Source organism: Trichoplusia ni, chromosome 7 (genome assembly GCF_003590095.1).
Source record: "Trichoplusia ni isolate ovarian cell line Hi5 chromosome 7, tn1, whole genome shotgun sequence".
Classification (NCBI taxonomy): domain Eukaryota; kingdom Metazoa; phylum Arthropoda; class Insecta; order Lepidoptera; family Noctuidae; genus Trichoplusia; species Trichoplusia ni.
The window spans coordinates 6,636,582-6,662,952 of NC_039484.1; the positions used below are offsets into that span (position 1 = coordinate 6,636,582).

Below are 26,371 nucleotides of genomic sequence, written 5' to 3' on the forward strand. Positions count from 1 at the left end.
ACTGCCGCGAATCACCCTAATTTTTGTTATCGATAAGGTGCTGAGCAGACGACAGACTTTTTGTGCGATCGACTCTGTGGCGCTCAAAAACTCTGCATGGCGCGCGTATGCGCGTGTGCATAGGTTCTATTTTCACAGACTAGAAAGTGCGTTAAGAATATTCTGTTGTCTGCGTTGCACCTAATGGTTATCCAAAGGGTCCAAAATAAGACCCTAGTTACGCCTTCATATATAATGTTGTTCCTCAGGTCGCCACGTACTTAAGCAGTCGCGGCTGGCGGGTCATCGCAGGGTGCAGGACGGGAGGCCTCGGCGCCAGGCTGGCAGACTCCTGGCTGCAGGCCCACATCGCCACCACGCCCGAAGACCAGCCTAAACCAAGGCTCGTCACCCTCGAGCTGGACGTGGCTAGAGAAGACTTACTGGAGGAAGCTGCTAGGGCTACAGCACAGCATTTGCCCGCAGGAGAACATGGTATAAACGAAAACAACAATTTAATGCTACTTAATCAATTATGGGGTTTCACATGTCCTAAAGGAATAAGTTATAAGAAAAAATCAAATGATGAAAATGCATTTTATTAGCCAAAAAACTTTTACTCTCTTAAATTAAATTTCACTACGCTTTCCTTACCGGTCCAAAAGACTTTTTAAAAGAAATGCACTGCCCGGGAATCGAACCCGGGTCGCAAGAATGGGAATCTTGCATGATACCACTACACCAGCAGTGCTTATCGAACCTAAGCTAAATACAAGTGGTATATCTAAAAGCACGTGATGTTTTATAATAAGATTTTGAGTTAATTTTCAACGAATTTTTTAGTGAAATACATTAATTTTTAACAAATAGATTTCCGTCGTTTATTGTGATAATGTCTCTGCCTTGTAGCGCCATCTGTTGAAGGAAGAAACAAGTTTGTACTCACATTTCAAAGCATGCCACCGTGTAACGTGATACTCGATTGATGATACTATTTCGCAACTCAGCATATAGATGGCGCTCTTACTAGTGTTGTGACGTCAAGTTCTCAGAACTAAGTTACGGATTTTGTTCTTTGAGTATTCGTCAGGATGCCGCTGTTATTTAATGCTGGATATTTTTTAACATTAGTTCACATCCGTTTAAAGGTTCTTGGTTTTATAATCTAGACAGGCGGTAGCGTAACAAGTTCAATGTGTTCATGGCCAGGACATTTCCCTAATTAATTAATTATATTAGAGAATTACTTTTTTGCGATTTGATTTTTATCTAGGTAACCTACCTGCACTATGTTATATTCAAAAGCTATTTGTGCAAGATCGACGCTTAAAAATATGCTATATTATGTCCGATCTTATACTTTAACGTAAATTACAATCCCAATAAATATTGAATGTCGTTCTTGCTCGCGGGTGTTTCAATTGAATAGAAGTGTCTATTACTGATTATAAAACGATATGTTTGTGTCAGGCATCTGGGCAGTGATCAACACAGCGGGCAGCAGCGGGCGCGGCGGCTCCACCTGCTGGGAGAGCGCGCTGCGTGGCAACGTGCTGGGCGCGCTACGAGTCGCGCGCACCTTCTCACCGCTGCTCGCTGCAGCAGCCGCCGACCATCCACATGCGGGCAGACTGTTTTATATCGGTTAGTTCGATCGATAGTCTCAACCTTTCGCGGTCTACTACCGGTCATGGTCCTATCGATTAAGTATAATAATGTAGTATCTAAGTAGTTATAATGATCTAACTTACCTATGATACAGGAGGTTCCTACTAGATCAGTGATTGTGCATTTCAGCTAAGAGATCTTTCCTTAGTGTATCGGCGGATATTTTTTGATTTGGCGTAATTATTATGTCATTAGAGGGGTGTCACAATTTTCTTATTCGAACTCCGATAGCAATATTATCTTATTGATGTTACAGGATTAACGTCAGACACAGCTTGCGAAAGTCTAGCGCGTTTAGAAGCTGGTGACACGGGTGAGAACAGCGCGGGCGCAGCGGCAGCGCGGTGGGGGGTGTGGGGCGCGGCGCGGGCCCTGCGCGCCGGCCTGCGCGCGCGCCGCCTGCACGTCGTGCTGCTGCACGCGCCAGACCTCGCCGCCGCTGAAATATACGCACCACCCGCACTCTTACAACCGCCCAGCCAACCAGCAAGGTAAACCACCTTTTAACTTGCACTTTTCACTTTTTGTTTTTCCTGATTTCGTTGCTTGCAGGAATTGCATCCTCCCTACGAGTATGTTGCTTCATAACTTACCCAAATTTAGTTTACCACGCTCTGCTTATAGCGAATACTTAATGATACCAATCTACGTATCGACTAGGTAGTAATTAACTGGGAAATGTAAAAGTGTAATCTATAAGAATAACGATTACAATAAATTCACATTTGCTTACTCTTGGGTTTGCTTCAGTTCAAGTGACATGTTAGTTTTGATTTAAACCTTTCATCTTCTTTCCAACAGTCGTCCAGAAACCCCGAGTTCGGAGGTAAGCGCGGCCACCGCGAGCTGCGCAGTCACGATGCCGGGTGAGGCCGCCGAGTACAGCGCCAAGATCTTACCCACCAGCGCACTCAAAGTCTTGGAGGACGCCCTCACAACGCCCTCGCCGAAAGACGCCTACTACTTGAAGGTCAAGCAGGACTCCTGGTTTACCAGAATGCCCTCTTTAAGAGTCGCGCACTGAAGAGACAGTGCCTCACATTTTGTACGCTGCCTAAAGTATGTCACAACCAAGTTATATTCTGATAATCCGCACAGAATGTTTGAACGTTTGCTTAACTAAAGAATATTTTTGAGATAAGATTAAAAGTTGTTTGTGTGTGCTTGTTAAAGTAATAGTTAAGCCTTCGTTATTTTGTTAAGGATACAATCTATGTATTGATGTCAGAGAATATTTCTTGTCTTGATTTTACACGTTCTCACCACGCGGTGAAGGGTCCAAATCTTTGTCACATCGAATAACTAATTTCTAATATTGTTATTTTTATGCTTTAATTGAGTCAGTTTATAATTTTATATTTTATAACGTTAATGAGTCGGCTGATTTAATCACAATTTTATTCATTGGTCTGTAAACGTTTACCTAAGTATATAATCGTAGATATCTTCTAAGTTTCGACCCGTTAATCCCAGATATATCGAGTTGTGGGATGGCGGACGATGGCGCTACTGCGGTGCTTTACATAACGATATTTCTAAGAGTAATATTCCATGTTTTATTTTGGGATAGTGCCTTACCTACACGGTGACTGAAAATCTTTGATTGGCAATGCAATCTATCAAGGATTGTTTGGTTTCTGGGATTTGTACATAAGTTTCAAGCTCACGTGCCAATTTGGAAACTTTCGTGTTATTGAAAGTGAAAACTGTATATTATACACTAATCGTATAGATCGTTGAAACCAGTGTTATAAGGGAACTGGTTTCATATATTTCTCTAGTGTTTGTACGATTTTCTGAATCGTTTGTTTTTATGTCGTCACTTGCGTGTTAAGCGATATGAGTTATAATCATGTAAATAATGTTTGTGTTGTATAATAAACATTTTGTCTATAAAAATGTATTTTTAATTATTCCCCTTTTAAATAGTTTTACTTTTCTAACCTGCAGGTCAGTGTAGGTAGGTACTTTGTCACTGTGGTGAAGTAGTCAACAGCCTCGGACACCACGGCCTATCATGCAGCCGTAGTGCAGGTCGCATGGCTCGTCACGCGAATATTCATGACATTATCCGTCGAGCTCTTGTTGCCGTCGGCGTACCTCAGTACCTGCTGTATTAGAACCTAATGGTTTATTACGCGATGACGGCAAGAGATCGGACGGTATGTCTTTGTTCCCTTGGAAGATGGGTAGGCCTTTAGTGTGGGCCGCCACTTGTGTCGATACTCTTGCGCCATCTCACCTTCCCGGCTCTTCGAGCTGCGCTGGCTCTGCTGCCGCAGCTGCTGAAAACCTTAAACGGCGCAAATATGGTAATCTAGTTGGTAGTTACTTCTTTGAGCCGTTTGGGGTTGAAACTTTTGGGCCGTGGGGGCCGAGTGCCAAAACGCTTTTTAAAGACCTAGCAAAGCGTCTCGTTGACACTTCTCGTGACCCAAAAGCTGGCTTTTACCTCGCTCAGAGGATTAGCATTGCCATTCAACGTGGCAATGCTGCCAGCCTTTTGGGCACACTCCCAGCCGGCAGCGATGCCGATGAATTTTTTGATGCATTGATTTAATTATTGTTTATGTTTTTTTTTGTATATAGCCAATGATTGTACTGTAAATATTTAACTCTGTAAAATTGAAAATATTTGCTCTTATATATATAGATAATAATAAAAGGTACTTTGTTAAACTCTTAAATACTGTATGATTCTAAAGAGAATCTTGACTAGTCATAAAAGGGTAAAAAAAAGTGGAAAACGGTGCTGATTTCATTAAAATAAAGAGACATTTCCGTAATATACTGACATCTATATTTAACTTCAAATCGAATCAGTAACGGGTTTTATGACATACCAGCATTAAAAGGTTATTAGCATGGGCAGGATATACATTGACAATATATTTATTGCACAATAAATCCACAATCAGGTTCTTTCACTTTTAAATTATCAAACGTCAGCCAAACGTTATAATTATTTACACAAGCAATAATTCCTCCTTTAGCAGTCAACGGTTGGTTTTCAATGTTGCCGGTGCACGTCCAGTATTGAGGCTTTCTGTTGCCAGTTCTCTGCCATCTGGCAGCTGTGCTTACTGCAAAGCCCATGCTGTCCGTCTTATTGTTTATGTAGTACACTTGCTCAGGATATTTTATTGATATAGAGTTGATGTTACGTAGGCTAAAAAGGTAAAATATCATTAAGACATCGACAAATTGTCTTGGCTTTGTTAGTAATTTGTCCCTACCCTGTATAACTATTTTGCTGTGACAGTGCTACACCGGTGTTGAACGGGGGTTACTAGTTGTGATATTAAGGTCCCTAATTCCCTAACTCAAAAAAGAATTAGAAGGTTCGAGAACAATGAAAGTCTGGTTCCGGTTTTGGAGTTTATTTACTCCAAAATCTGCCTTGGTAACCGTCTTGGTAACCGATGAGTTAAGACGTATCTCTCGTTTAGGCTGCATAGAAATATTTTCATATATCCTATGACCTTTTTTTCCGGATAGCAAATCATCAAATTACTCCTTCCGCTTTGGGTTGAACGAAAGGGAGGGTCAGACTTCTACTGACTAAAACCAACCCACGTTCGTTACTCTGCCGTTTGTGTACCGGGGCCGCGGTAACTCTTTCGGAAAATCCCGCTGCCCCGGCAGGATTTTTCAATGATCTAAGACTATAAAGTTTAACAGACCTGTATTTTTTATCACATATAATATTCGTATGTTCAGCATGACCGTACACGTCCATCACAATGTGCTTAGTTTTGGCGAAGCTCTTGTAGAGGCAGCGCGAGTCGCCGGGACTGCGAGCCAACATCAATCCCCGTAATGATTTGCCTCTAGTCACAAAGTGCAGCAGTTTGGCTTTCTTCCTGCAAAAGAATAAATGGAATTTGGTAAGTTTTGTTTCGTTTTGTTTTCTGTTTTGCTTTTTCCGTAAGTCTTGTGCGGAATAAGTACCGTGGTATAACTAACAGGAGTTTAACACAGTTGTCAAAGAGAGTGAAGTACTCAATAAAGTACGCTGTGAGGCTTCCACAACTGCAAGGGTATCACTTACTACGCCCCCAGGCCGACAGAGAGTGAAAGATTGCTCCGTTTCAAAAATACTTACACAGTAGTCTTTGACATCTTGCTAGGGTCACTTCCAGGGCCTACCAGATTCTCCCACTCGGGGAGGTAATTCTTCATCTTCTCCGGAATAAACATTCTCTTGATGGCCGGCTCTGTCTGCTTGATAGCTATCGCCATATTATTCAGGGTTATCAGGTCCATCGATAAACACATGAGAATGTGACCGTTTTTAATTTCTGTCGAAGGAAACGTTGGGCCGGCCTCTTGAAAGAAGATTGTTAGGTTTAGAGATGATGTGTCACAGGTATGTAGATGAAGTTATAATGTAGCTTAAAAGGGGAAAAACAACAGAAAACCATTCAACTGAGTTTTCTCTCTGAATCGTATTTCTAAATGTTTCTTTTCGATAGCTTAAATTGACGAATAATTTCCTGACCTTTACAGGATTTCAGAAAGTCTGTTATTGAATGCAAGTGGCAAGAAATACAAACTTGTTAAGTCCGGAAAGCCGGGCACGGTGTGTCCTACCCATACGCCTCCCATCTCGTTTGCCATCATGATGCCCAGCGAAGCCGAGCCTTTGAACTCCCCGGAGGCTTGCTGTTCATTGTAAACCAATAGCGCCATGTACTGGGTGTAGTCTGACTGTAACATGAAGAAAATACGTTAAGTTGCGTTATGAGATTATCGCGTGATGACTAATTCACGGTGATGAGATAGAGATTCATGGCTGGTGAAGGGATTTGCCCAGTATTGGGATATTAGGAAAAAATAAATACTGATCATTCAGCTAATGCTGGAAATGTTAGTTTTGGAAGTGGAGAGTTAGCACGAGACGGTATCGACGGTACGAGACCTTATCGATTACTTTGACAAGTAATTGACTGCTGTACGGGCCAGAGAGACCATCACTCTCTGTTAACAGACGTATGTGGGTGAGAAATGTCTAGGTTACGTTGAGGGACGAAAAACCAAATGAAACCATTTATCTTAACAAACAAGGAGCGAATATAACATATTCCTTTAAATTCTACGGGCATTTAAAGTGAAATCATTTAAGACTTACATTATACATAGGCATCAGTGTGTGTCGTAGCATGGAGTTTGAAAAGATGTGCTTCTTGGAGGGCGTCCATCGTCCAGCGACCTCTGGCGTGATGTATGAGAAGTTTATCCCGGAATCCAACTTTGGGCCCACATTACTTGGCGGTTTGTACATATACCACCTAAGTGTCAAAATCGTTTACTCTTTAGTGGGTAATTTTATAAGAAGTCATCATAAAAATACCTATCAAGTGCGACTTCCATTTGCAATGACTCGGCAATCATTGCAAATGACCCTCTATACTGACCCTCAGCGTCGGCATTCCGTACAAAAAAAAGAAAAAGCATAAATTTTTACAAAAAAAGGTCTGCCATAAAATTACCCTCGATTGTAATATTGAGTATTTGTTGTCATGGCGAACAAAACCAACCATCAGCGGCAACAGAAATACAACAACTATTTTTTAACTGTCTAGCTCATCACCTGGTACAGCCTGGAGACAGAAGAATACAGCCAGCATAGCTAGCTAGCGTAGCAGCATAGTAATAGGTTTCTGTTTTTTCACTTTTCGAACAGAACTCTTCGACTAACCTTGAGGCGAATAAGGCATCCAGTACTTACTTATCCAAGTTCCAATTTTTTACACTAAGCTTTTGTTCGGTAACTCTGGGGGTCCCAAGAAGTACGATCAAGTCTTTCAGCTACTCTTCCAACACTACTCGAAAACTACGAGACACCGAGGAACAATACTACTTAGGAAGTATGAAAGACTACTTAAGAAATCTTCTTTTATCTTTACGAAAAAGTTTAATGAAATGCATTAAACATAGTTGGTTAAAAAGATAGCCATGCGTAATAATAGTATTTAAATAAAAATGGTTCACCAGTCCACAGGATCATTTGAGTTGTCTCTGCAGTGTATATTTAGATATTCCCATCCTTTCGCCAGTAGCAAACCATATAAGCAGTGTGGTACCGTCAGTAAAAATACAAATAACAACATTATTTCACTCTAAAATAACAAATATGGGAACTTGTACTACATTTTTATCGATTCATTTTAAATTGAAATATTTATTGGGCAGTAAACGTAATTTGAAGTTAAGGTGCAAAGCGTAAATGGAAAATAAATAAAAGGCACCGTTCTTAGTCTTGTTTTATTACAAAATACTACTAACTTATTATTCAGCCATAAACTTTACGAAAAAAAGAATGAGGTTTTTGACAAATATTCACAAAATGAAGAAGGAAAAGTTCTAAAGAACAACTTTGATTTTTTCAACAAGCTTTCTTAATATTACATTGATCATAATTATAAATTACAATAATATGTTTTTTTTTTTATAAATAAATCCTATTCTAACTCATAAAAAACAGCGTGTTTAAACAGTCTCTGATAATATTAAAAGACAGCTTTAGAACAAAGAAACGAAAACATTGAAAAAAATAGTTTATCACACAATATACGACCTTCGCTGACCAAATTTCGTTTTTGAATTTCAAATGGTACAAATACTGTATTAAGAACATGATCCAAGCCAGTCTAAACACGCTGTTTAATGATTCATTATAGTTATCTATATCTATCATAACACAATCGTATCCTATGATCACAGATCATAACACACACCTTTTGTACTAAAACTATAATTTATTAGCCGTTTCTATTACAAAACAAGTTTTATGCAAGATTTGTAGAAATGCAAAAATATAGTTAGCTTGGTCCAAACTCTTGCCACTTTTAATGATAAACCTAATTTATTTTTAATATTAAATAACCAGAAAATTAGTACGATAACGATTATTCGATTCATTCGCCGACTAAGCATTCATACATCTTATTGGACCATTAATAAATCAATTTCGTCAGACTATCTAAGATTTATTTGGGTTACATAGAGGTATTTTGCACAGCCTATCAAAATTAAATGTTGAATAATCTCCTGTTACGACATTAAATTAGTTAAGAGCATATCCACCAAAGCTAAAAAGTCCCAGATCTAAAACTAAAATTACTTACACTAAATGTGTCCTTAAAATATTTTTATGCCCATTACCCCTTAAAGCAGGAGTGTGGCCGGTGTGAGAGAGAGACTCAGTCACTCGCTTCGACAACAGCAATAGTGCTGCTCAAAAGGAATAGCAAGAACCTCTTATTTATAGGTAAAAATCCCTTTGACATAAATAATAATTTATCTGTTATCACTACTGTTAATTGTTATTTTTTGAGTATGGCAATCCTACAATTACAGTTACCAGCCAATAAATTGAACCAGTCGATGCAATTAGTCTTATGTAGGTATTTTGATACCAGTCGATATTTTGTATCATTTAGACATGCTATTATTCTTTGAAGACTTACTTCATTGAATTACCAAGTGATGAAGGCATGTAACAAGCACATATTTAACGAGGATTAGGTTAGTTACACGTCTGTACTGATTCTATAAGATGAGCGAAGTTTCCCCAAAGTATAGGTCCTGAAGTACACACTGTGCCACCACCGCGCGACTCTTGAGGTAACTGAAACGAAGCAAAATTCAATATTATTGATTTTTTCTTTCAAATAAGTTACAGTGCTAGGTAGTTTTAAAATGGTAGAGCCTATCCAGTTTGCTGTTTAGATAATTTTTGCTTTGGGACATCAAGAAAAGCGCAAATTCCTTTAATTAATTGGCCATTGTAAATAGCAGGTTCGGGGCCCAGGCGTAAAACGACACGTTATTAATATTGGCCATCACAGCAGTAGAGAAAATGGGTTCATCAGTTTAGTAGTGTTGAGTTTGTAAATGTTGTGTGTCAACTTACCGCTCTATTAATATCTCCGACGCAAACCCAGTAGTCCGCGACTTTCGTATCCTGACTATTGTGCATCTTGTGTGCAACGGCCACAGCCCATTTCGAATGATCGTTGTGTGACGTAAACGACATCTTTGCTATAGGAAACTTAAGCCGCTCTATATTTCTTACTCTGAAAGAAAAATGTCATTTTAGAACTTGTCCTAAAATTCCGCTAATAAAAATAAAGCGGAAGTATAGGTTGGATACGTAGATCAATTATTGAATGATGCAAAGGTTTACTACTTCGATAAATACGACTCGCGATTCCGCTGCCGCGACAGCTCATGATTAAGGACCCGGTTATCTGAAACTAGTGCGGCAAACCCTTGATAATTACTTCACGATAGTCATTATTAAAATACACATAGATCAAGTTACGACGATTGTAGGTCAGGCTTTCAGATATGGAAACTTATTGGATTGAATATCAAATATTCCAGGATAAAAGGACATTCTCAAATAATCAGTCAAAGATTTGAGTAACGAACAAGCAACCGGAAACATAGCTTCAATAATAGCTATGAAGTACTTTAAAAGTGTTTATCAAAGCAGTCATCGTTAGTTTATTTAGACAGGTTTTCCGTCTTAACAGGAAGGGGAGAAAAACACAATAAACATGCCTTACTAAGACTTCTGTCTTCCGAGTTAAATAGAAAACAACCGGAATTTCGTTTCGTTTCAATGACGCATAGGTATTGTTATCAAAAGAATTCGAACATTTGCAGTGCTTGTCTAAAAATGGTATGATATGATATGATATAATCTTCACATCACAGTTTGGGTGTAAACAGAGAAAACAGCATAAAATTGTATTAGCAACAGCAATATTTGAAAAGGGAAATTAAAAAAGTTTTAATTGCCAGAATCTAATAAAATTAGGTCACCCTAAAATAATTACTTCTTATTAGCTAGATGCCTATATTTTGGTTAGTAAAGTCATGAGAAATAGAAGCGTTTTTCTGAACATAAATTCTCCAAACCCCCTTACAATTTGATAAAATTAAAAGTTAAACTTACTGGAAGTTTCTACTGCACTCTGAATCCAATGTTCCTGGACCATTAGTCCATGATTCCACAAGGAGGTCTGATTGTAACACTTCAGCTACCAGGCCACTGTACAAATCATCATTGAACATGGCACTCTTCGCGAACGAAAGGAACTTGCGGCCGACCAATGTTTCGAAACTCTCTATGTGGTACCTGAAATTCAAAAGGAAATTCTTGTTACAATTCGCCTTTACATCATCTATCATCACAGTTCTATTTTCGGGCAGAGCCTGCGTGAGCCTACTGTTACTCTAGCTTAAACAGAAGAAAGGGCAAAGTGGCTAGGGATGTTTTTGTCGGTGGCAGTCCGACATATACGCCGAGCTCTCGACTTAGGTTGAAGCACAGTAGATATATAGCCGTTGAAATCATTAGTGTTTCTCTCACAGTACTAGATTAAAGATAAAATTAAACCCAGGCACATTAGGATGGCATTGCTTTATTGCAGTTGAGTTGCACCTCTCGTTGCAGTATTAGATCAGCTCAAAAATTGATCGTTGTTATTAAACATACATGCATTTGCATTAAACTGGCAAGTTAAATACAAACAAAGTTCCTAACGCTTTATGTAAGCCTATTGTGTGTACCAACGTTGAATAATGCGTTAAGCCTTAAAGGGCTCTTTAAAAACAATTGAATACTTTGAATATCTATAAACAATGGCGTTACTCCTACAAACAATCTTAGATATTTGAATGATCATGGTAAGCAATTTGGAAATGTTTTGTTTATTATTGAAGACTTTTTGCGGTATTTCTCTATACTTAATAGCTTCATTGTTTTAAGATATTTGTTTACGAGTTACTTATTCCTACTTCTAAGCCTATTGTTATTTATACAACATGCCACTACATACTCGTAATTTTTTCTGTATCTTTTTAGGGGTTTGAAACTGAATTTTCAGCTTTAAAAGTGTTTTCAAAAATTTATTAATATATTTTTTTAAATATTATTTTCGATCATCCCCATCAGTTTTTGTATCTCAAAGACACACAGTCGAACATTAACCTTTTTTTCTAAATACCACATGATTTTTTTCTGGTTTTTTATATCAAATATTGAATAACTTATTAAAACTTGAAAACGTTACACTTTTCCTCACGTGTCACGATTTATTATTTATAAACAAATGAAATCGGTTTAAAACATTTCATCGTTATTCATAATACGATTATGATATCAGTATGCAAAAGACTTTGTTTATAATTGTTCTTAAATTAAGAATTGTCCTGACTCAGTTGTGAGGCAATGTTTGTAAACTACTCTTTAAGTTGCGTTATATGATATGATGGAAATGCTATAATAGGATCTTGGCATCCCATGTTTATTGATGTCATGTCATCGATGCCTTTACTGGATTCTTAGATAGGCATCCCATCAAATTTGTTTCATTTTTATATATGTAAAACCTAGCTAAAACGTCAGATTTCATTTACACAAACAATCAATCAATCCCACTACAGGGCAATGTCTACTTCTTTCTTTCACTTCTCTCCCTCTATCACTATTTTGGGCCTATTTCTACCCAAAAACATCACATCCTCACTGCCAATTTTTCTTAACTCCATCGGGAGGAATCTTTTATTTACCGGTACCCAATTTTTTCATTCATATCTAGTTATTGGTAAGAACTCACCAGGGTGAAGCATCAATCGTCTTATTCCGGACAACATCGACTAAGTTCGGCAGTTCATTGTCAAACTCCTGAGGTATATGCGAGTAGACCAGTAGTGGCTCGTTGTACTTCAGCTGTGTAGCTATCTGATTTAAGGTGGATGTCTGAACTGAGACGCAGAGGAATGACTGGCCATACTTCATGCCAGTTGAGGGGTAGTCGTATCCACTGACGTTTAAGCCGTTCATCACTGAAAAAGAAGAGTTGGTATGTTTTATTTAAAGTCCAAAAACGGTAATCAGGGGAATAAAGCTGGAGTCAGGCAGAGCATGCACAAACTATGTCGCGACTACAGGTAAAACGGGAATTGTACGTGATTGGTATTATTCGGTTCAATACCATTTATTTCCACATCATTTACCGATAGCATGATGTGAATACTCACTTTCGTTAACCTTGAATTCAATGCTAAGGCTAAAAATCAAACAATCGGGCAGGATGTCTTTTAAAAAATATTATTCAGTTGTTTGGAATTAGCTTTCGAAAACAAGGAATAGACTATTGGGAAATTGTCTTAGGCTTGTGTAGGATAAACAAAAATATTTTTCATATGTGATTCATATTGAATTTAATGAGTACTGTTTTTTATGAGATTATTGTTTAGCAGATCAGAAATACTGTTATTTTAAGAAGCGAATTCCGAGAAAGTGAAGAACACTATTTTGATTGCTAAATTATTGAACGATCTTTGCATTTTAAAGGAAATGTCTAAGGAAATCGTATTATATTTCATGTCAGTTTTAGAGGCGGGATGCTTTCATACATTTGTCATAACAGGGATACATACAAAATCAAAATAAAATGTGCTGTAAAGTGCTTTTATATCCAGGGATAAATACAAAATCAAAATGTGCTGTAAATGACTTTTGTAAGCCAGGGCCAAAGTATAATGTTCACTTACGATCTGGTATAGGCGGGAACCGTGGTACAGAATGCACCAACCACAGAGAGGTGAACTTGTCTCCCAATATAACGCCCTTCGTATGTCCGCTCTCGACGCGAGTCTTCATAAACTTGGAGTGCATCTTACACATCTCAGCGAGATCGTAGTCGTCATAGTACTTGTCTCCAAGCTTGAACTTCTTGTATTTTTTAATACCCGCCTGCTTCATCTGACCTGGAATTTAATTTCAGCATGTATCCAAGACAGAATATTATATAAATTTCTGGTAGGGGCTCATATTGCCTACTGATTCGAAATAATGTGTCTAATTAAAATATCTGATCTTTTGACGTTATGATTATGAGCGCGAGGCAGCTAGACACGAAGTTAGGGCAACTTCTTTCTTCTTCAATAAGAGCTTACTTTAAGAGGTGGAGACAAAAGGAGACGTTCCTCAGTAAACCATAAGGGCAAAAATAATTTCCATACCTCTTTTACTTTTGGAGTACATATCAGCGACATTTTGAAGGATGTCCGGCTGGTGCTCCGTGGCTGGAGGTTGATCATTGTAGATCAAAGAAATTATGTTTCTATCCTGAAAGATACGTTATCACTATTACACTTTGGCTTGCGGCAAACTTAGAAGCTCCTGATGGAGCAAAAGTATTTGTCTAACTGTTACGCTTTTGCCGCTTAACTATTTATCCGATTTTATATGTTTTTGTATGGTTAAAGCTTGAATTCCAAGAAAAACCATAAGCTTATTTTCCTTCAAGGCTTTTACTTCAATTTAATTTACAAGCCACAAGAGATATTTGGAGAAAGATGAACATAAAAAAGTGTATTTTAATAGGCTTACCTGATACAACGGTGATAACGTCTTCCCAACCATTGACCGTGGATCGCTGATAGCCAGGTCTGACATTATCCATCCTCCCCTTAGCTTAGATGGAGTTAGATGCATGTATGCAACCCCTCGACGAACCAGTGGATTCAAATGATTTTTCTCCCGAGGTAATTTGTATACGTAAAACCTGCAATTTGGGAAGTTCCATTTTCATTCTCATTAATTTCTTCGATGAACTCTAAATTGTCACTATTTTTTTTAATATCATATATATAAAATGTCAACTACGTATGTTATTTTCCCTGAAACAACCCCACGACCACAACACAACACAGTTGTTATCTTAATCAACTAGGCCACTAATGACGTCAAAAATGTACCAAAATAGCAAATCAATGTACACAATTTAAGGTCGAGAAAGAAAACCTTATCTTTAAAATATACCAGAACTTTTGTAAACCTTACATTTTATACTTATACCTAAAATTATTTTCCAATCCCTCAGAAGGAATTAATGAATACAGCAATAAACCATGGATAAGCAAATCCAACAGCTTATTAAATAACGATTTATAAATCAATTTAAATCTAATAGTTTTAAAATTAATCTTTAACTGGGTAACTATTACTAGTGATAAATAACTAGGAGTAAGTTATCACTAGTATAGTGTTAGTGTACTTATGAGTTTATCACCATTACTTTTCTCTATTTTCCTAATGATAGTAGTTTATTTCACGCTTTGTTTCATTATGAGTAAGCACAATGTTTCAACTAAACATCGGAGGCTTCAGCTTTAATTTCTGCCCTCGACCTACTTAGAGCTATTTAACTACGTTGCCCTATAAGTATGGCATTTGATCTAGGTATCAACTGCGTTCTTTATCAACACCTTTTGTGAATGAACAGATTTTTAAACACGATAAACGTGTTTGATGACATAACCAAAACATGTATTTTAGACAGACAGACAAGACAGAGTCAAACTTAATCTCGCAATAGTGTTTTCCAATTATTCTACCTTTTTATTGTACTAAGTTAAAACTTACAGTTGAAAATTAACATCTAAAAGCGTTATAATCTAAAAAGTGAAGAGGTTTTAAGTTATTGGTAAACAAATTTCACATAATAAATCATAGCATATTCGTATCCTAGTATATTAATCTTAGCAAATATTTGTTTAAACAAAAATCTATAAGACAAATTACTGTTGTTTAGTATATCTCTTTTGTAAGTAACTTAGATTAGACAATAAGCAACTGTGTTAAATATAATATTAACGCTAATGTAGACAGAAAAAAAGGTTTTTGACTATCACAATCAAACTTTACAAAACACTTTAAAAACTGTCTATCTTGGCTATGGCTAATTATAAGAAAAAACTAAATCGTGTCTCGAAAAATATTCCAACATTTAAGCACGGTGGGAACTCAATGTACACACCTGTGAGACCCGTGCCCAACTATGGGAAATCTATAGACTATTATTTTTTTAACATTCCAATCTACACCAGAATTCCAAAAAAAAATTGTGTGTTTAGCATGAATCACATCATCAAAGGGCGAAGTAGTATTTGTATTAGTTTAAGCGTTGGGTTGCAGATACGGTCATAATCCCATATTTATTCCAAATATTTCCTTATTATGTATTTTAAAATAACTATAACGAGCTCTTCATATCAAGTTAAAGCAGGAAATACTAAACCACAAACAAACAAAGGACCGCAAGACAAAAACATTAGTATAACTAGTATTTAAATATAAATACTAACCAGTCCACGGGCTCGCCCTTCTCATTCCTACATTGCGGAGTCAAGCCCGTACAGTCAGTCACAAAAATGGAAAACACCACAAAAATAATATAATAACACATCGCGACGCGTGTTTGTACCGCGGTTACTGAAAACGAAGTAACAGGAGACCCAGGAAGTTAGCGTTGCTGGTGTGTTTATGATGTCATTCAACACGATAGCATCACTACCGGTTATGTATCAAACAATAGTTCTATTTACACAACATTCCAATATAGTTCCCTTCGAATATTACGCACGGTTGTCGCAACACGAATGATTTCATACAATTACATGCAGCTGTCTAACCCTTACAACACAAAGGAATGAAGGTACAATTTAATCGTGTAATCCATATTATGCAGTATGACCCTTATTACAAAACGCGTAAGAGTCATAACAGCGAGAACAAACTGCACTTGAAGACAACCAATTGGGTGATCTCACTGACGATTGGTCCTGTTTACATCATAAGCGCACGCGCAATATCAAAACGCGGTTCATTCAAAACGTAACGGTTTAATAAAATAAAATTAACAAATTTTTATAAAATGTTATATTTTTGTGATTTTGATAACAATATAAAAATAAATACCTCTCTTAAATATGTATATGGAAGACTTATTGATAATTGCATAGATTTGACATTATAAAAATAAATGCGTTGACATTCGCTTACGTCTATAAAAGTATAAAAATAACAAGTTTTATTACATTTACTGTTGTGTGGGCATGGATACGGCGGCCTTTGTGTGTGATACGTCACTCTGTCTCCAGAAAGACACAACGGTTTTCAGTTCAGTGAAGAAGTCAATTCCTTGTTTGCCGCAGAAGTGGTTGGTGCCGAGGAAACTGCCTCGGGAGCCGGTGAACGAGAACATGGACAAGGGAACAGGGATGGGCACGTTCACACCGACTTGACCGACATCGATTTCGTTGGCGAACTTGCGGGCTGTAGCCCCGTTAGTCGTGAAGATGGCGGTTCCGTTACCGTAGGGGTTGGAGTTGATCATTTTGATGGCATCGTCTAATGTGTCGACGAAGAGGCAGATAAGTACGGGTCCAAAGATTTCCTCCTTGTAGCACTCCATATTGGTACTGACGTCAGTAAGGATGGTGGGGCCGACGAAGTTGCCCTTCTCAAAGCCAGGGACCTTGACGCCGCGACCGTCGAGAACCAATTTGGCGCCTTCCTTAACACCTAAGAAATAAATACGAAATTAGTTTTTGTTTAGAAAAAAAAAAACAACAAAAAAGATTGGGTGATTGCCCATTTTTGTTACTTGTAAAGGCTTTAACAACAATAAGTTTTTACCTGATTCAACGAGCCTCAAGATCCTTTCTTTGGCCTTGATGGAGATAACGGGTCCTACATCGGTGGCGGGGATGTGACCAGCATTAACCTTCAACGCTTGCGCACGGGCAACTAAGTCTGGGATCCATTCCTTAGCTTCGCCTATGAAACAGAACGAAATATAATTAGCATAATATTATCATATTTTATACATTGATATTAAATTTTACAAGCTATGTACATGTGAGTATTCATGATAAATGTCAGTAAAATTTACGAAAGAACTCTTCATTACATAGATGGTCACCAATCTGGGGACCGACCGCGTCAAACGTAGCTGAACCGGCGATCATCTTAATAAATTAAAAAATAATTATGTGTGGTTATTAAAATTAAAATTAAAACATTACAATCATTTTTTTTAAGTCAGTTAACGTATAACGTTTATAGCTATAAACGTTATAAATGAATCCTTACCAACAAACACAGCAGTACTGAGCGCCATGCAGCGCTGGCCGGCGGCCCCGAAGGCGGCGCCCGCGAGCTGGTTGAGGGTGTGCTCCTTGTTGGCGTCCGGCATTATCACGCCGTGGTTCTTAGCGCCCATGTTGCTCTGGACTCGCTTACCTGATGTACAAATTATTATTAAATTAGGGGTTTATAAAGTAGTTTAAAATCAAAATCATTTATCAAGATGGTAGTAGAGTATTTTAATAAATGATTTTCATTTTAAAGTGGCTTTTCTTGGGGGACTAACTTATATCAAACCGTTTCGCTTTCATTGCTCATAATATGTACAAGTCTTGAATTGAATGATTATATTATATTTGCATATCTTGTGTTTTTGTTCGTTTATTTTTGTTTTAAATGATGCATAGACGCATCAAGCTCTAACATTACAACTTTTCCATCAGTTATAACCAAATTTTGAAGTTTTTGTTGACGAGATATTTTGTAAATCATACTCAAAAACAGTACTTAAAATATAGGCGGCAGTCTATTTAAACATGTCATGTATATCTAAAACATTATATAAAACTGCAATTTAACTTTATACTGGTTGTTTATCTTGTCTTCTATTATCTATGATTAAATATTTTTCTGCAGTGAGTTCCCTGTCATTACACCACATAAAATGACAAAGCTAGTTTTTTTTATCATGTATCATCATTTTTGGCAGTTTAGTGAAAAAAACAGATGCACACAAAAAGATTGGCACAAATTTGACATGAATGATATCGTAGCTACATGCGGTACAATTGAAGGTAGACTTAGCTTGACTTTGATTCAAATTTTACCAAGTTATTGAAAAATGAAAAATCTTTTATTGCTAGAAATTTTTACATTATTGTTTATGTCTTAGATCCTACACTAGGATTCCCTGTGTTGTAGGACCTAGGCTCTGCAATCCGTTCACAAAAACTTAATTCTAGAATTTAAAACCTAAAACTAGAACAATCAACATAATTTGAGTGTATGTGTGTGTGCGTGTGCGTGTGTGTGTGCGTGTGCGTGTGTGTGTGTGTGTGTGTGAGTGTGTGTGTGTGTGTGATGTGGAGTGTGTGCTGTTGTTGAGTCTTTATGTGTGTGTATGCATGCGTGTCTGCTGCATCACCTACTCTAGAATTTTAACAAATTCTTCCGTATGTATGTCTAATATATATTTGTGTACATACCAGCGGCTGAGGCCCTAGTGTAGATGTGTTTCCCGGCGGCGTCCCCGCCCACAAACGAGACCGCCTTGATGTCGGGCTCGTCGCACAGGAAGTTCACCGCGTCGTGGGTTCCGTGGATCACCTGAATGTACATCAATATTAACATGCTGGTTATCGTTTGTGAACAATCAACAAGAAGTCAGCCATATCTGCACCAAATCTACTCACGCCGAATGATGATCCCTATGACAGTTCGTAAGCGCTTAACATTGTACCTTTAGAGATCCATTAAAAATTCAAAAAAATCATAATTGTGTACATTTGTAAATTATAAAAATGAATATTAAGAAATTATTGCGTATTGTTCGGAAATAATGGAAAAAACTCAATTCAAATATAAATTGGACGTTCTGCAAAAGTTACGTCGTCAAGCTGTTATCAACTAAGAAGGGACACATCGATAAACAAAATATCGATAATTGCTTGGAAATTTTTAAGAAATGCTTTGAGTTTGTATTTTATTTATTTAATATAATTTTTTTTCCATGAAACTGGCAATTATGAATTGTTTAAAATTCAATTCAAAAAGAATTATAAACTCTTTAAATTATGCAATTTGAATAAAAAATTAAGTATAGTAAAATAAAATATAATAAGGCTGTTACTTTTTTTATCTAGTGTTTTATGTCCTTCAATGCGCGTAATCGTTTTTTCAAAATAAATATTTCTTATTATGTTAAATGACCTGGCTGAATGACTTGACATTTGCCCAAAAAAATAGTACTTTATCGAAATTGTTTGATGATTATTATATCTGCATGCCAACTAGGCAGAATGTACACCGTTTATTTATTTGCTTTATTATTATGTTATTTCGATCCTATTGGTATGCACCTACATTCATAACAAATAAAGTTCTATTCTATTCTATTTTACAACCAGCTAAAACGAATACTACTCACATTGACGATGCCAGGGGGCGCTCCAGCTTCGTTAAGGAGTTCCATCATCATGACGGTCGCGCCGGGGTCCTGTTCCGAAGGCTTGATGATGGCTGTGTTGCCTGTAGCTATCGCAGTGGGGAACATCCACAGAGGAATCATCACGGGGAAGTTGAAGGCGGCCACTCCTGCGACAATGAAATACAATTTCGTTTTTTAATGAATTGAAGATTTTTTTGTATTTTTAGGATGTTATAGTTTCGTCGTACGGCCTGGATGAGGCTAGCACAGGACCGTAGACATTGGCCCGAGAAAGGGATGGCCTATGCCCAGCAGTTGCCTCCCACTTCCTTTATACTCATAAAGGCTGTGGATGATGATAGTTTCGTAACTATCGTCATCCTCATATGTGGGTAATGTGTGTGTCCCTCGTAACCATTTCGTAAGTGCTCCGATTGTGGACACTGACAGTATTATTCTTTTCGCCAGCCATCTGTGACCCACTGCTGGGCAAATACCTTCCCTAAAATCCTTCCAAAATTCTAGTGGGCCACTTGGAAATAGCCAACGCGTTATGCGTTTAGATCATTTCGTCTAGGGGAAACGACATAAAACTAAGTATTGTATTTAAGTTGTGCGTTCTTTGTTGCAGCTAAGAATGCCAATAATGAGAAGTCCAACATCTAAACTTCTTCCATGTAACTTTTTTGGGACACATTTGAAACTTTACAGGATTCACATTTTTCTATGGATTAAATTAATGGGGGTGTCAATTCGACAATTAGTAAAAATACTTTAATCATTATGTACCTCATATCACTGATATACAACAAAATGGAAATTAGATATCACATTATCAGATATAAAATAACAGATTTTTGTCAGAACTTTTAAAATGAAACAAACAACTGTTACTAAAATGACAAGTTTCTAACAAATACGTTATAAAATAATAATAATAACAAATATGACGTGAAAATATCTTCAAAACAAATTTAAGGCAACAGGTCATTTTGATTAAGCACTATAGATAATTGCTCGAATGTGGTCTCATAACGACCTTGATAGAAGCACCTTAAAGTCATAGCAATAAGGTTCAATTTTCAATAACAGCGTACAGTTCACAATGCAATCATACCATACATTACACAATTGTTTATCTCGTAAATGATATTGATAATATTTATTGTTGACTTGTATTCCCTGCTCATTTATAATCATCCTACGTGATTACATTTTAATCTTGAATTAATTATATCACGTTATTAAAAATAGGTGGGTTTGGCGATTTCTATATCGCAACTGCTTTAAAATGAGCCCATAGCATTTATATGATTGAATGACTGATTCCGTCCGTGGATATCGATAATTGTGGCAAATGATCATTTTTAACTTTGTAATCGATAATTGATCTTGCTTTGACGGCGTAACTGATGATGAACTAACTATTCTTGATGCTGTCACGGCATTATCCTGACAGTCGTGTCTCGAGATATATCCTCGCGTAGGTCAAGCATGTGTGATCGACGAATGGTTATTCTAAGCTTGGGAGTCTTTGTGAGTGTGTCTCGAATGTGAGAGGAACACCCGCGACACAAGGCTCAAATTCCTGACTTGACCTGACGAGAGTTGACTGGCATTTAATGGGTTCAAAAACCAGTACTAAACGACTAACCTCCTACAACACCCAAGGGCACTTTGTAGCTGTGTGTGTCCATGTCCTTGGCTATGTTCTGGATGCAGTCTCCTAGCTGGAGGGTTGTTATGCTGCAACTGTTCTCTACGGACTCTGGAATAAAAGAACAAGAATTTGTATAATTTAAAAGCTAAGTTACTATTCTACTCTCTACTTCTAAACGTAACTCAATATACTTGAGTATCTCATAAATAGAATGGGGATAAAAAATCGAAAATAGGTCTATTTCTCATCCTTTTTGCGTCATCCAATGGTTACTGGCAGAGAATGCCTTTTACATTTAAATCCGCTATTTATTATTATAAGTAACATGAAAAAGTAAATCGAACTTTAAACATATCATTATACAAGACTTTTTCTTTTACGTCTTTCAATGTCATTTAGTATGAGATATACTTACGGATGCCTCTAAGAACGTCGCCTTCAGCATCAGCCAGGGTCTTGCCCTGCTCCTCCGTGATCTTGGCGGCCAGTTTGCTCTGGTTGTCTCTTAGTAGACGGGCGAACCTAGAACATTAATTCAGACATGAGCTTACGAACTGCCATCGAAGGAAGGGGCAAAAAAAAATCTCAAAATCCATTACGGATAAAAAATATGTCTAGTACGAGAAGTTTAAGCTTAATCTTTGGATGATTTTCTGACAGTTGAATTTTATAACTGCTTACAAACAAGTTACTGTCTTGAGCTTCCAAAACTTCTTCATAAGCTAACATTTCACCTTTGGATACTAAGTTTTTATTCACGCCTTACCTGAACAACAGTTGTTGTCTGGTCATGATGGTGCTTTGGCTCCATGATTTGTAAGCGTTCTTCGCTGACTCCAAGGCGGCATTTAACTCATCCTTTGTGGCTTCTGGTACTCTACAAAAGGAACGATAACGAATTAGAAGGACTATAATATTTTGGAAAATACTTCTTTGAAAAGTTAGCAGCAGTTGTTCATGTTATTTCGTTTTCTTCTTGGTTTGAAGACAAAGCACACTATAATTGACCGCTGTTAATCGAATTTTTACGGTTTTGGCAACGTCACAATTTGTGTACAGATAGGGATGTTAAAGTACATACACTCAGAGTATGGAGGCGATTCCATTTGACTTTTATATGTGGTAGAAAAATGGTACCGTAATAACTAATTTGGAAGTCAATCAAAGCCCAAATCACAGAAATAAGTTTGGGTCATTACAAAAACAATCATCATCCAGTTACGGCTTTGAACTTGTTATATAACAACCAACGCAATATAACTCAATAATATTAATATCTACGTAACTGGCCCGCGAAGGCAAAGACAAGAGATTACAACGAAAAAAAACTGTGTTATCAGTAATTATGTATTTGACCAGATTTAGCGAACGTGATAATGACATTAAAGTAGGTACGATTTGATTTGAGGTGTGTCGCTATGTCGCGATAGGAAAACCTACGATTCGCAAGCCTATCTACGTTTTAATACATATCTACTCAGAATTAAAAAAAACCTTTGATTCGTTTTTTAAAGGGCTGAACTTAGAAATGTAAATACGTTTTGTTCCCGTTTCTAACTAATAATCTTATTTAGAAACAGCAACATACATGGCAAGCATATTTGGCAATGGGGGCTCGCTTTGTCACTACAGTTTTTATCTTCATATTTTAAATATTGTTATTTTGAAAATATAAAAGTACTTATAAGTACTTTCATTATATATCTGTTGGATTATATATCTGTTGGAATTAATGCTTAATTTACAGTCAGTCAACATCCCTTTAATAAACAGTAAAACTATTTTATTAAATTTTACTAGAATTTAGAACTGCAATAAGGCTCATTTCTTTAGAAAATGATATCAGAAATATGAATAGATCAAGGTTCAATTTGCAGGTACAAACAAGTGTTTATTTGTCTTGCATTATGATAAGCAATAACTTGCTTATTGCCAATGCCATCTTTTCTGAAACAACAGTATTGTATTGCCAGATATGAACCGTGTCACTTTATTCATTGTTTTATACTTACCACTTTCTTCGGTAGCAAGAAATATAAAAAAAAAACTGTTAGTTGGTTGTGTTTTTATGTTTTATACATATTTTTGGAGGACTTTACCCTACTTTATTGCTATACTTGTCATATTTAAGCTAACACAATAAATTATTTAGATAATAATTACAATGTTTGTTAAACCATTAAGATTTAAACACAAACAACAGACTTTAAAGTAGTGTAAAGATTTAAATAGATATACGCGTTCATTAAAACACAACTTAACTTAAAACAATCTAACAACGACATCTGTCGCAGTTTTATGTTAAAAATTCAACGACGTGACAAAATAGTATAAGTCATCTTAATCAATTCAATGATTTAAAATTGATTTACATTTCAGTACTTGGCCGTGAGCTAGATATACCAGTGCTTCTTGATTTTATTGCTTACCATACCAATTACTGCGCGCGACAGTTGCAATTTTGAAGCCCGCATAGCAGAATCATTTGAGATAGTCACACATATGCGTGTTCCAAATTTTTGTGACAAGAATTTTGAATGAAGGGTTATATTCTTTACCGTAAGAAAAAAATAGAGCTTTAACTGATTGTCCTCTTTCATAGAAAAAATATGAAATAGTCGGTTTTCCTCCAAAGTCATATTAAATGAATAAAACACTTTACCTGCCAATAACTTCGTTTGTAGCAGGGTTTGTGAGCTCAATCCAGTTGTTGGTTTTGGACTCCACATACTGTCCATCAATGAACAGCTTCGTTGTGGGGGCTGCGCTGCTATATCTCCTACGGAGAACCAGCTGTGACTATAACAAAAAAAAAATATATTAGACTAAGGGGCAAAGGTCTTTAAACATAATTTTTTCAGAATAATTCTTATTTCATTCTATAATCTAGATGACTTGAGTGAGTAGTAAAAAATAAGCTATCACATTTATAATGTGCATATGAGTGTGATTCGGCAATTACTTCTATACAAATAATACATTGCAAGATAACTGAGTTTGACACGATTAACTAACTGATATTTGAACAATCAACTAAACAACAACTAAAATAGACTTTATCAAAAGTGAATGTAGAACTGTGCAGTTGATATTTTACATGCAGTGGGTAGTAAAAATACTGCAAATTAAATTGTAAAGTCTGTTACATGAAATATGTGTTCAATTTATCTACTAGCTGATCCGGAACTTTATCCTGCCTGGTTGATGTGTGAATCAAAACTATCCAAGGCCAACAAAAATCATTCAAATCAGACCAACCATTTTCTAAAAGTTTAGTGACACACATAGAATTATATTTATAATGATGACAATTAAGCTATTAAATAATGAACCACAGTGTCATTAATATGATGGTGGTCTTATCATTTTTAATTCATAGGGGAGACATGTTTCTTTCCGATATGTTTGTGCTTATGGTTGGTGCATGGTGTGATAATATTAATATGATACACTTTGGTGCACTTTACACTTTTCTATGGATCTTGAGCTTACCAATTCTATTTTAAAGGAGATTTACGTCAATCTATTTTGTATAGGCAATTCAAGAAATGACTTGGTCTTCTTGTACTGTTAACTGTAATGAAGAAATAAAAAAACAGCTTTTTACTTTTCATACTTCTGTAAGAAGCTTGTATTAAAAACCTATCTGTGGGTAGTTGTTCAAACTGGAAGACATTTTAACAAACACTTTTTTATGCTACCTACATACACAACTCAATTCATGCAATATTTATAAAATTTAACATAACAATATATAAATATTACAAACAAATCTTCACCAGATCTACATGACTACAAGGGTGTTGCGTAAACTCAATGAATTTTTAAATTTTAATAGTGAATAAAAGAAACAGAACATCAACATTCAACTGCGCAACTGCCTATCGGTATCACTTATAAATAATGTAGCAAGTTTAAATACCAAATTACATGAATGTATAAACCTTCTTTGTTTGTCTATAAAACAGCTACTATACTGCCAGTAAAAAGAAAAATCTTTTTTTTTTAATTTTGGTGTCAGATTCTTATATGAGATTTGTTTATTTTTAAAGATTTCTAAAAAGAAAGCCTGTGCACATTAGACTACTTGACCTGCCCACTTCATCTTTCAACAATTTATTCCAAATGTTTGAAAGAGATTATAAACATCTTTATGATTGAAATAGAAACTCATATAAGTATTATAAATATACTTATTATTTGGCATATACTACTTGATTAAATATTTATACAGTTCATCAAATACATATAACAAATATCCAATATGATAACATGGGTTTTAATATTGCATGAAATTAATCCATAAAATCATGAACTTTATATAAATAGTGACCATAAACTGCAACAACATTTTTATCGAATACTGGGGCTGTAATGCCTTTCCCATAATTTATTAACCAGTTCGAGTGGTTTTCGTTAAATATTTATAAGCTCATAGCGTGACTACGCACAACGTGCGGCATGTAGCTTACATATTGAATTAAAAATAGCCCTTAATAACGACAAAATAATCTAGATTTTGCAAAAATCGAAAAATTACTTACTTCTGTTTTAATTAATTTCAGCATTGAAGAAGCCATGGTGAATATTGTAATGAGTCTTTAAGTAAATCAGCCAGATCCGTGAACGTCCCTCTGGCGTGAAGAGGGCAACGCCGACTGATTAAAATACATATATCTAACCTTGAGTGCGTTGATAAACTTGAATTAAATTTGTCGTCATGCAAAGTAGTTTTGTTTTGTTTTCGGCTTTCTTATATTGACAGTGACAGTGACGTTCTTGACTTAAGTTTTACTTTCCTTTTCACTTGGATTTTAAAGTTAAAAAATATCATTAACCATAGCCAAAACCTTTTTAACTGATTGTTTCTAAACATCGTCAAAAATATTATGAACTAAAATAGATGTACATTTTGTTTCATTTTATCTTAAATGGTTTTTCTACTGTGGCGACATTTTATTTC

The 26,371-nt window shown here is 36.3% G+C and overlaps 3 protein-coding genes and 1 non-coding gene across 4 annotated transcripts in view; 1 reads left to right on the top strand and 3 right to left on the bottom strand.

The window, feature by feature from the left end:
* LOC113496235 overlaps positions 1 to 3,545 on the top strand; it is a 52,423-nt gene extending 48,878 nt beyond the window's left edge. Inside the window, exons 3-6 of the mRNA XM_026875399.1 lie at positions 249 to 474; positions 1,450 to 1,623; positions 1,904 to 2,138; positions 2,449 to 3,545. Of these exons, the coding sequence (XP_026731200.1) occupies positions 249 to 474; positions 1,450 to 1,623; positions 1,904 to 2,138; positions 2,449 to 2,671 (858 nt within the window). The 3' untranslated portion in view covers positions 2,672 to 3,545. The remainder of the gene's footprint in view (positions 1 to 248; positions 475 to 1,449; positions 1,624 to 1,903; positions 2,139 to 2,448) is intronic.
* Trnag-ccc lies at positions 660 to 730 on the bottom strand. Its single transcript has one exon. It is a non-coding gene; the product is annotated as a tRNA-Gly (tRNA).
* Positions 3,546 to 4,427: 882 nt separating the features above from the next.
* On the bottom strand, positions 4,428 to 16,292 carry LOC113496237. The gene is made up of 13 exons (XM_026875402.1): positions 15,820 to 16,292; positions 14,063 to 14,237; positions 13,693 to 13,798; positions 13,222 to 13,437; positions 12,282 to 12,510; positions 10,616 to 10,798; positions 9,566 to 9,728; positions 9,189 to 9,280; positions 6,779 to 6,938; positions 6,204 to 6,357; positions 5,753 to 5,975; positions 5,331 to 5,510; positions 4,428 to 4,816 (listed from the first exon to the last, which is right to left on the bottom strand). The coding sequence occupies exons 1-13, from the start codon at positions 15,918 to 15,920 to the stop codon at positions 4,540 to 4,542; spliced, it is 2,259 nt and encodes a 752-aa protein (XP_026731203.1). The 5' UTR covers positions 15,921 to 16,292; the 3' UTR covers positions 4,428 to 4,539.
* Positions 16,293 to 16,378: 86 nt separating this feature from the next.
* Positions 16,379 to 26,094, bottom strand: LOC113496236 (probable methylmalonate-semialdehyde dehydrogenase [acylating], mitochondrial). Its single transcript, XM_026875400.1, has 10 exons — positions 25,953 to 26,094; positions 24,071 to 24,207; positions 22,175 to 22,285; positions 21,824 to 21,930; positions 21,403 to 21,516; positions 19,749 to 19,915; positions 18,808 to 18,928; positions 17,609 to 17,758; positions 17,153 to 17,293; positions 16,379 to 17,038 (listed from the first exon to the last, which is right to left on the bottom strand). Exons 1-10 carry the CDS (start codon positions 25,986 to 25,988, stop codon positions 16,554 to 16,556), a joined length of 1,569 nt encoding a protein of 522 aa, XP_026731201.1. The 5' UTR covers positions 25,989 to 26,094; the 3' UTR covers positions 16,379 to 16,553.
* Positions 26,095 to 26,371: the final 277 nt, after the last annotated feature.

Excerpts from the sequence above, each read along its gene's own strand:
- LOC113496236 (XM_026875400.1), bottom strand. The coding sequence starts at position 25,988 with ATGGCTTCTTCAATGCTGAAATTAATTAAAACAGAA. Across the intron at positions 19,916-21,402 it reads GCCCTTGGGTGTTGTAGGAG|GAGTGGCCGCCTTCAACTTC; the intron begins GTTAGTCGTTTA and ends TCATTGTCGCAG. Across the intron at positions 18,929-19,748 it reads CGCCCCCTGGCATCGTCAAT|GTGATCCACGGAACCCACGA; the intron begins GTGAGTAGTATT and ends ATGTACATTCAG.
- LOC113496237 (XM_026875402.1), bottom strand. The coding sequence starts at position 15,920 with ATGTGTTATTATATTATTTTTGTGGTGTTTTCCATTTTTGTGACTGAC. Across the intron at positions 13,438-13,692 it reads GTACTCCAAAAGTAAAAGAG|GTCAGATGAAGCAGGCGGGT; the intron begins GTATGGAAATTA and ends ATTAAATTCCAG. Across the intron at positions 10,799-12,281 it reads ACGATTGATGCTTCACCCTG|GTACCACATAGAGAGTTTCG; the intron begins GTGAGTTCTTAC and ends TTTGAATTTCAG.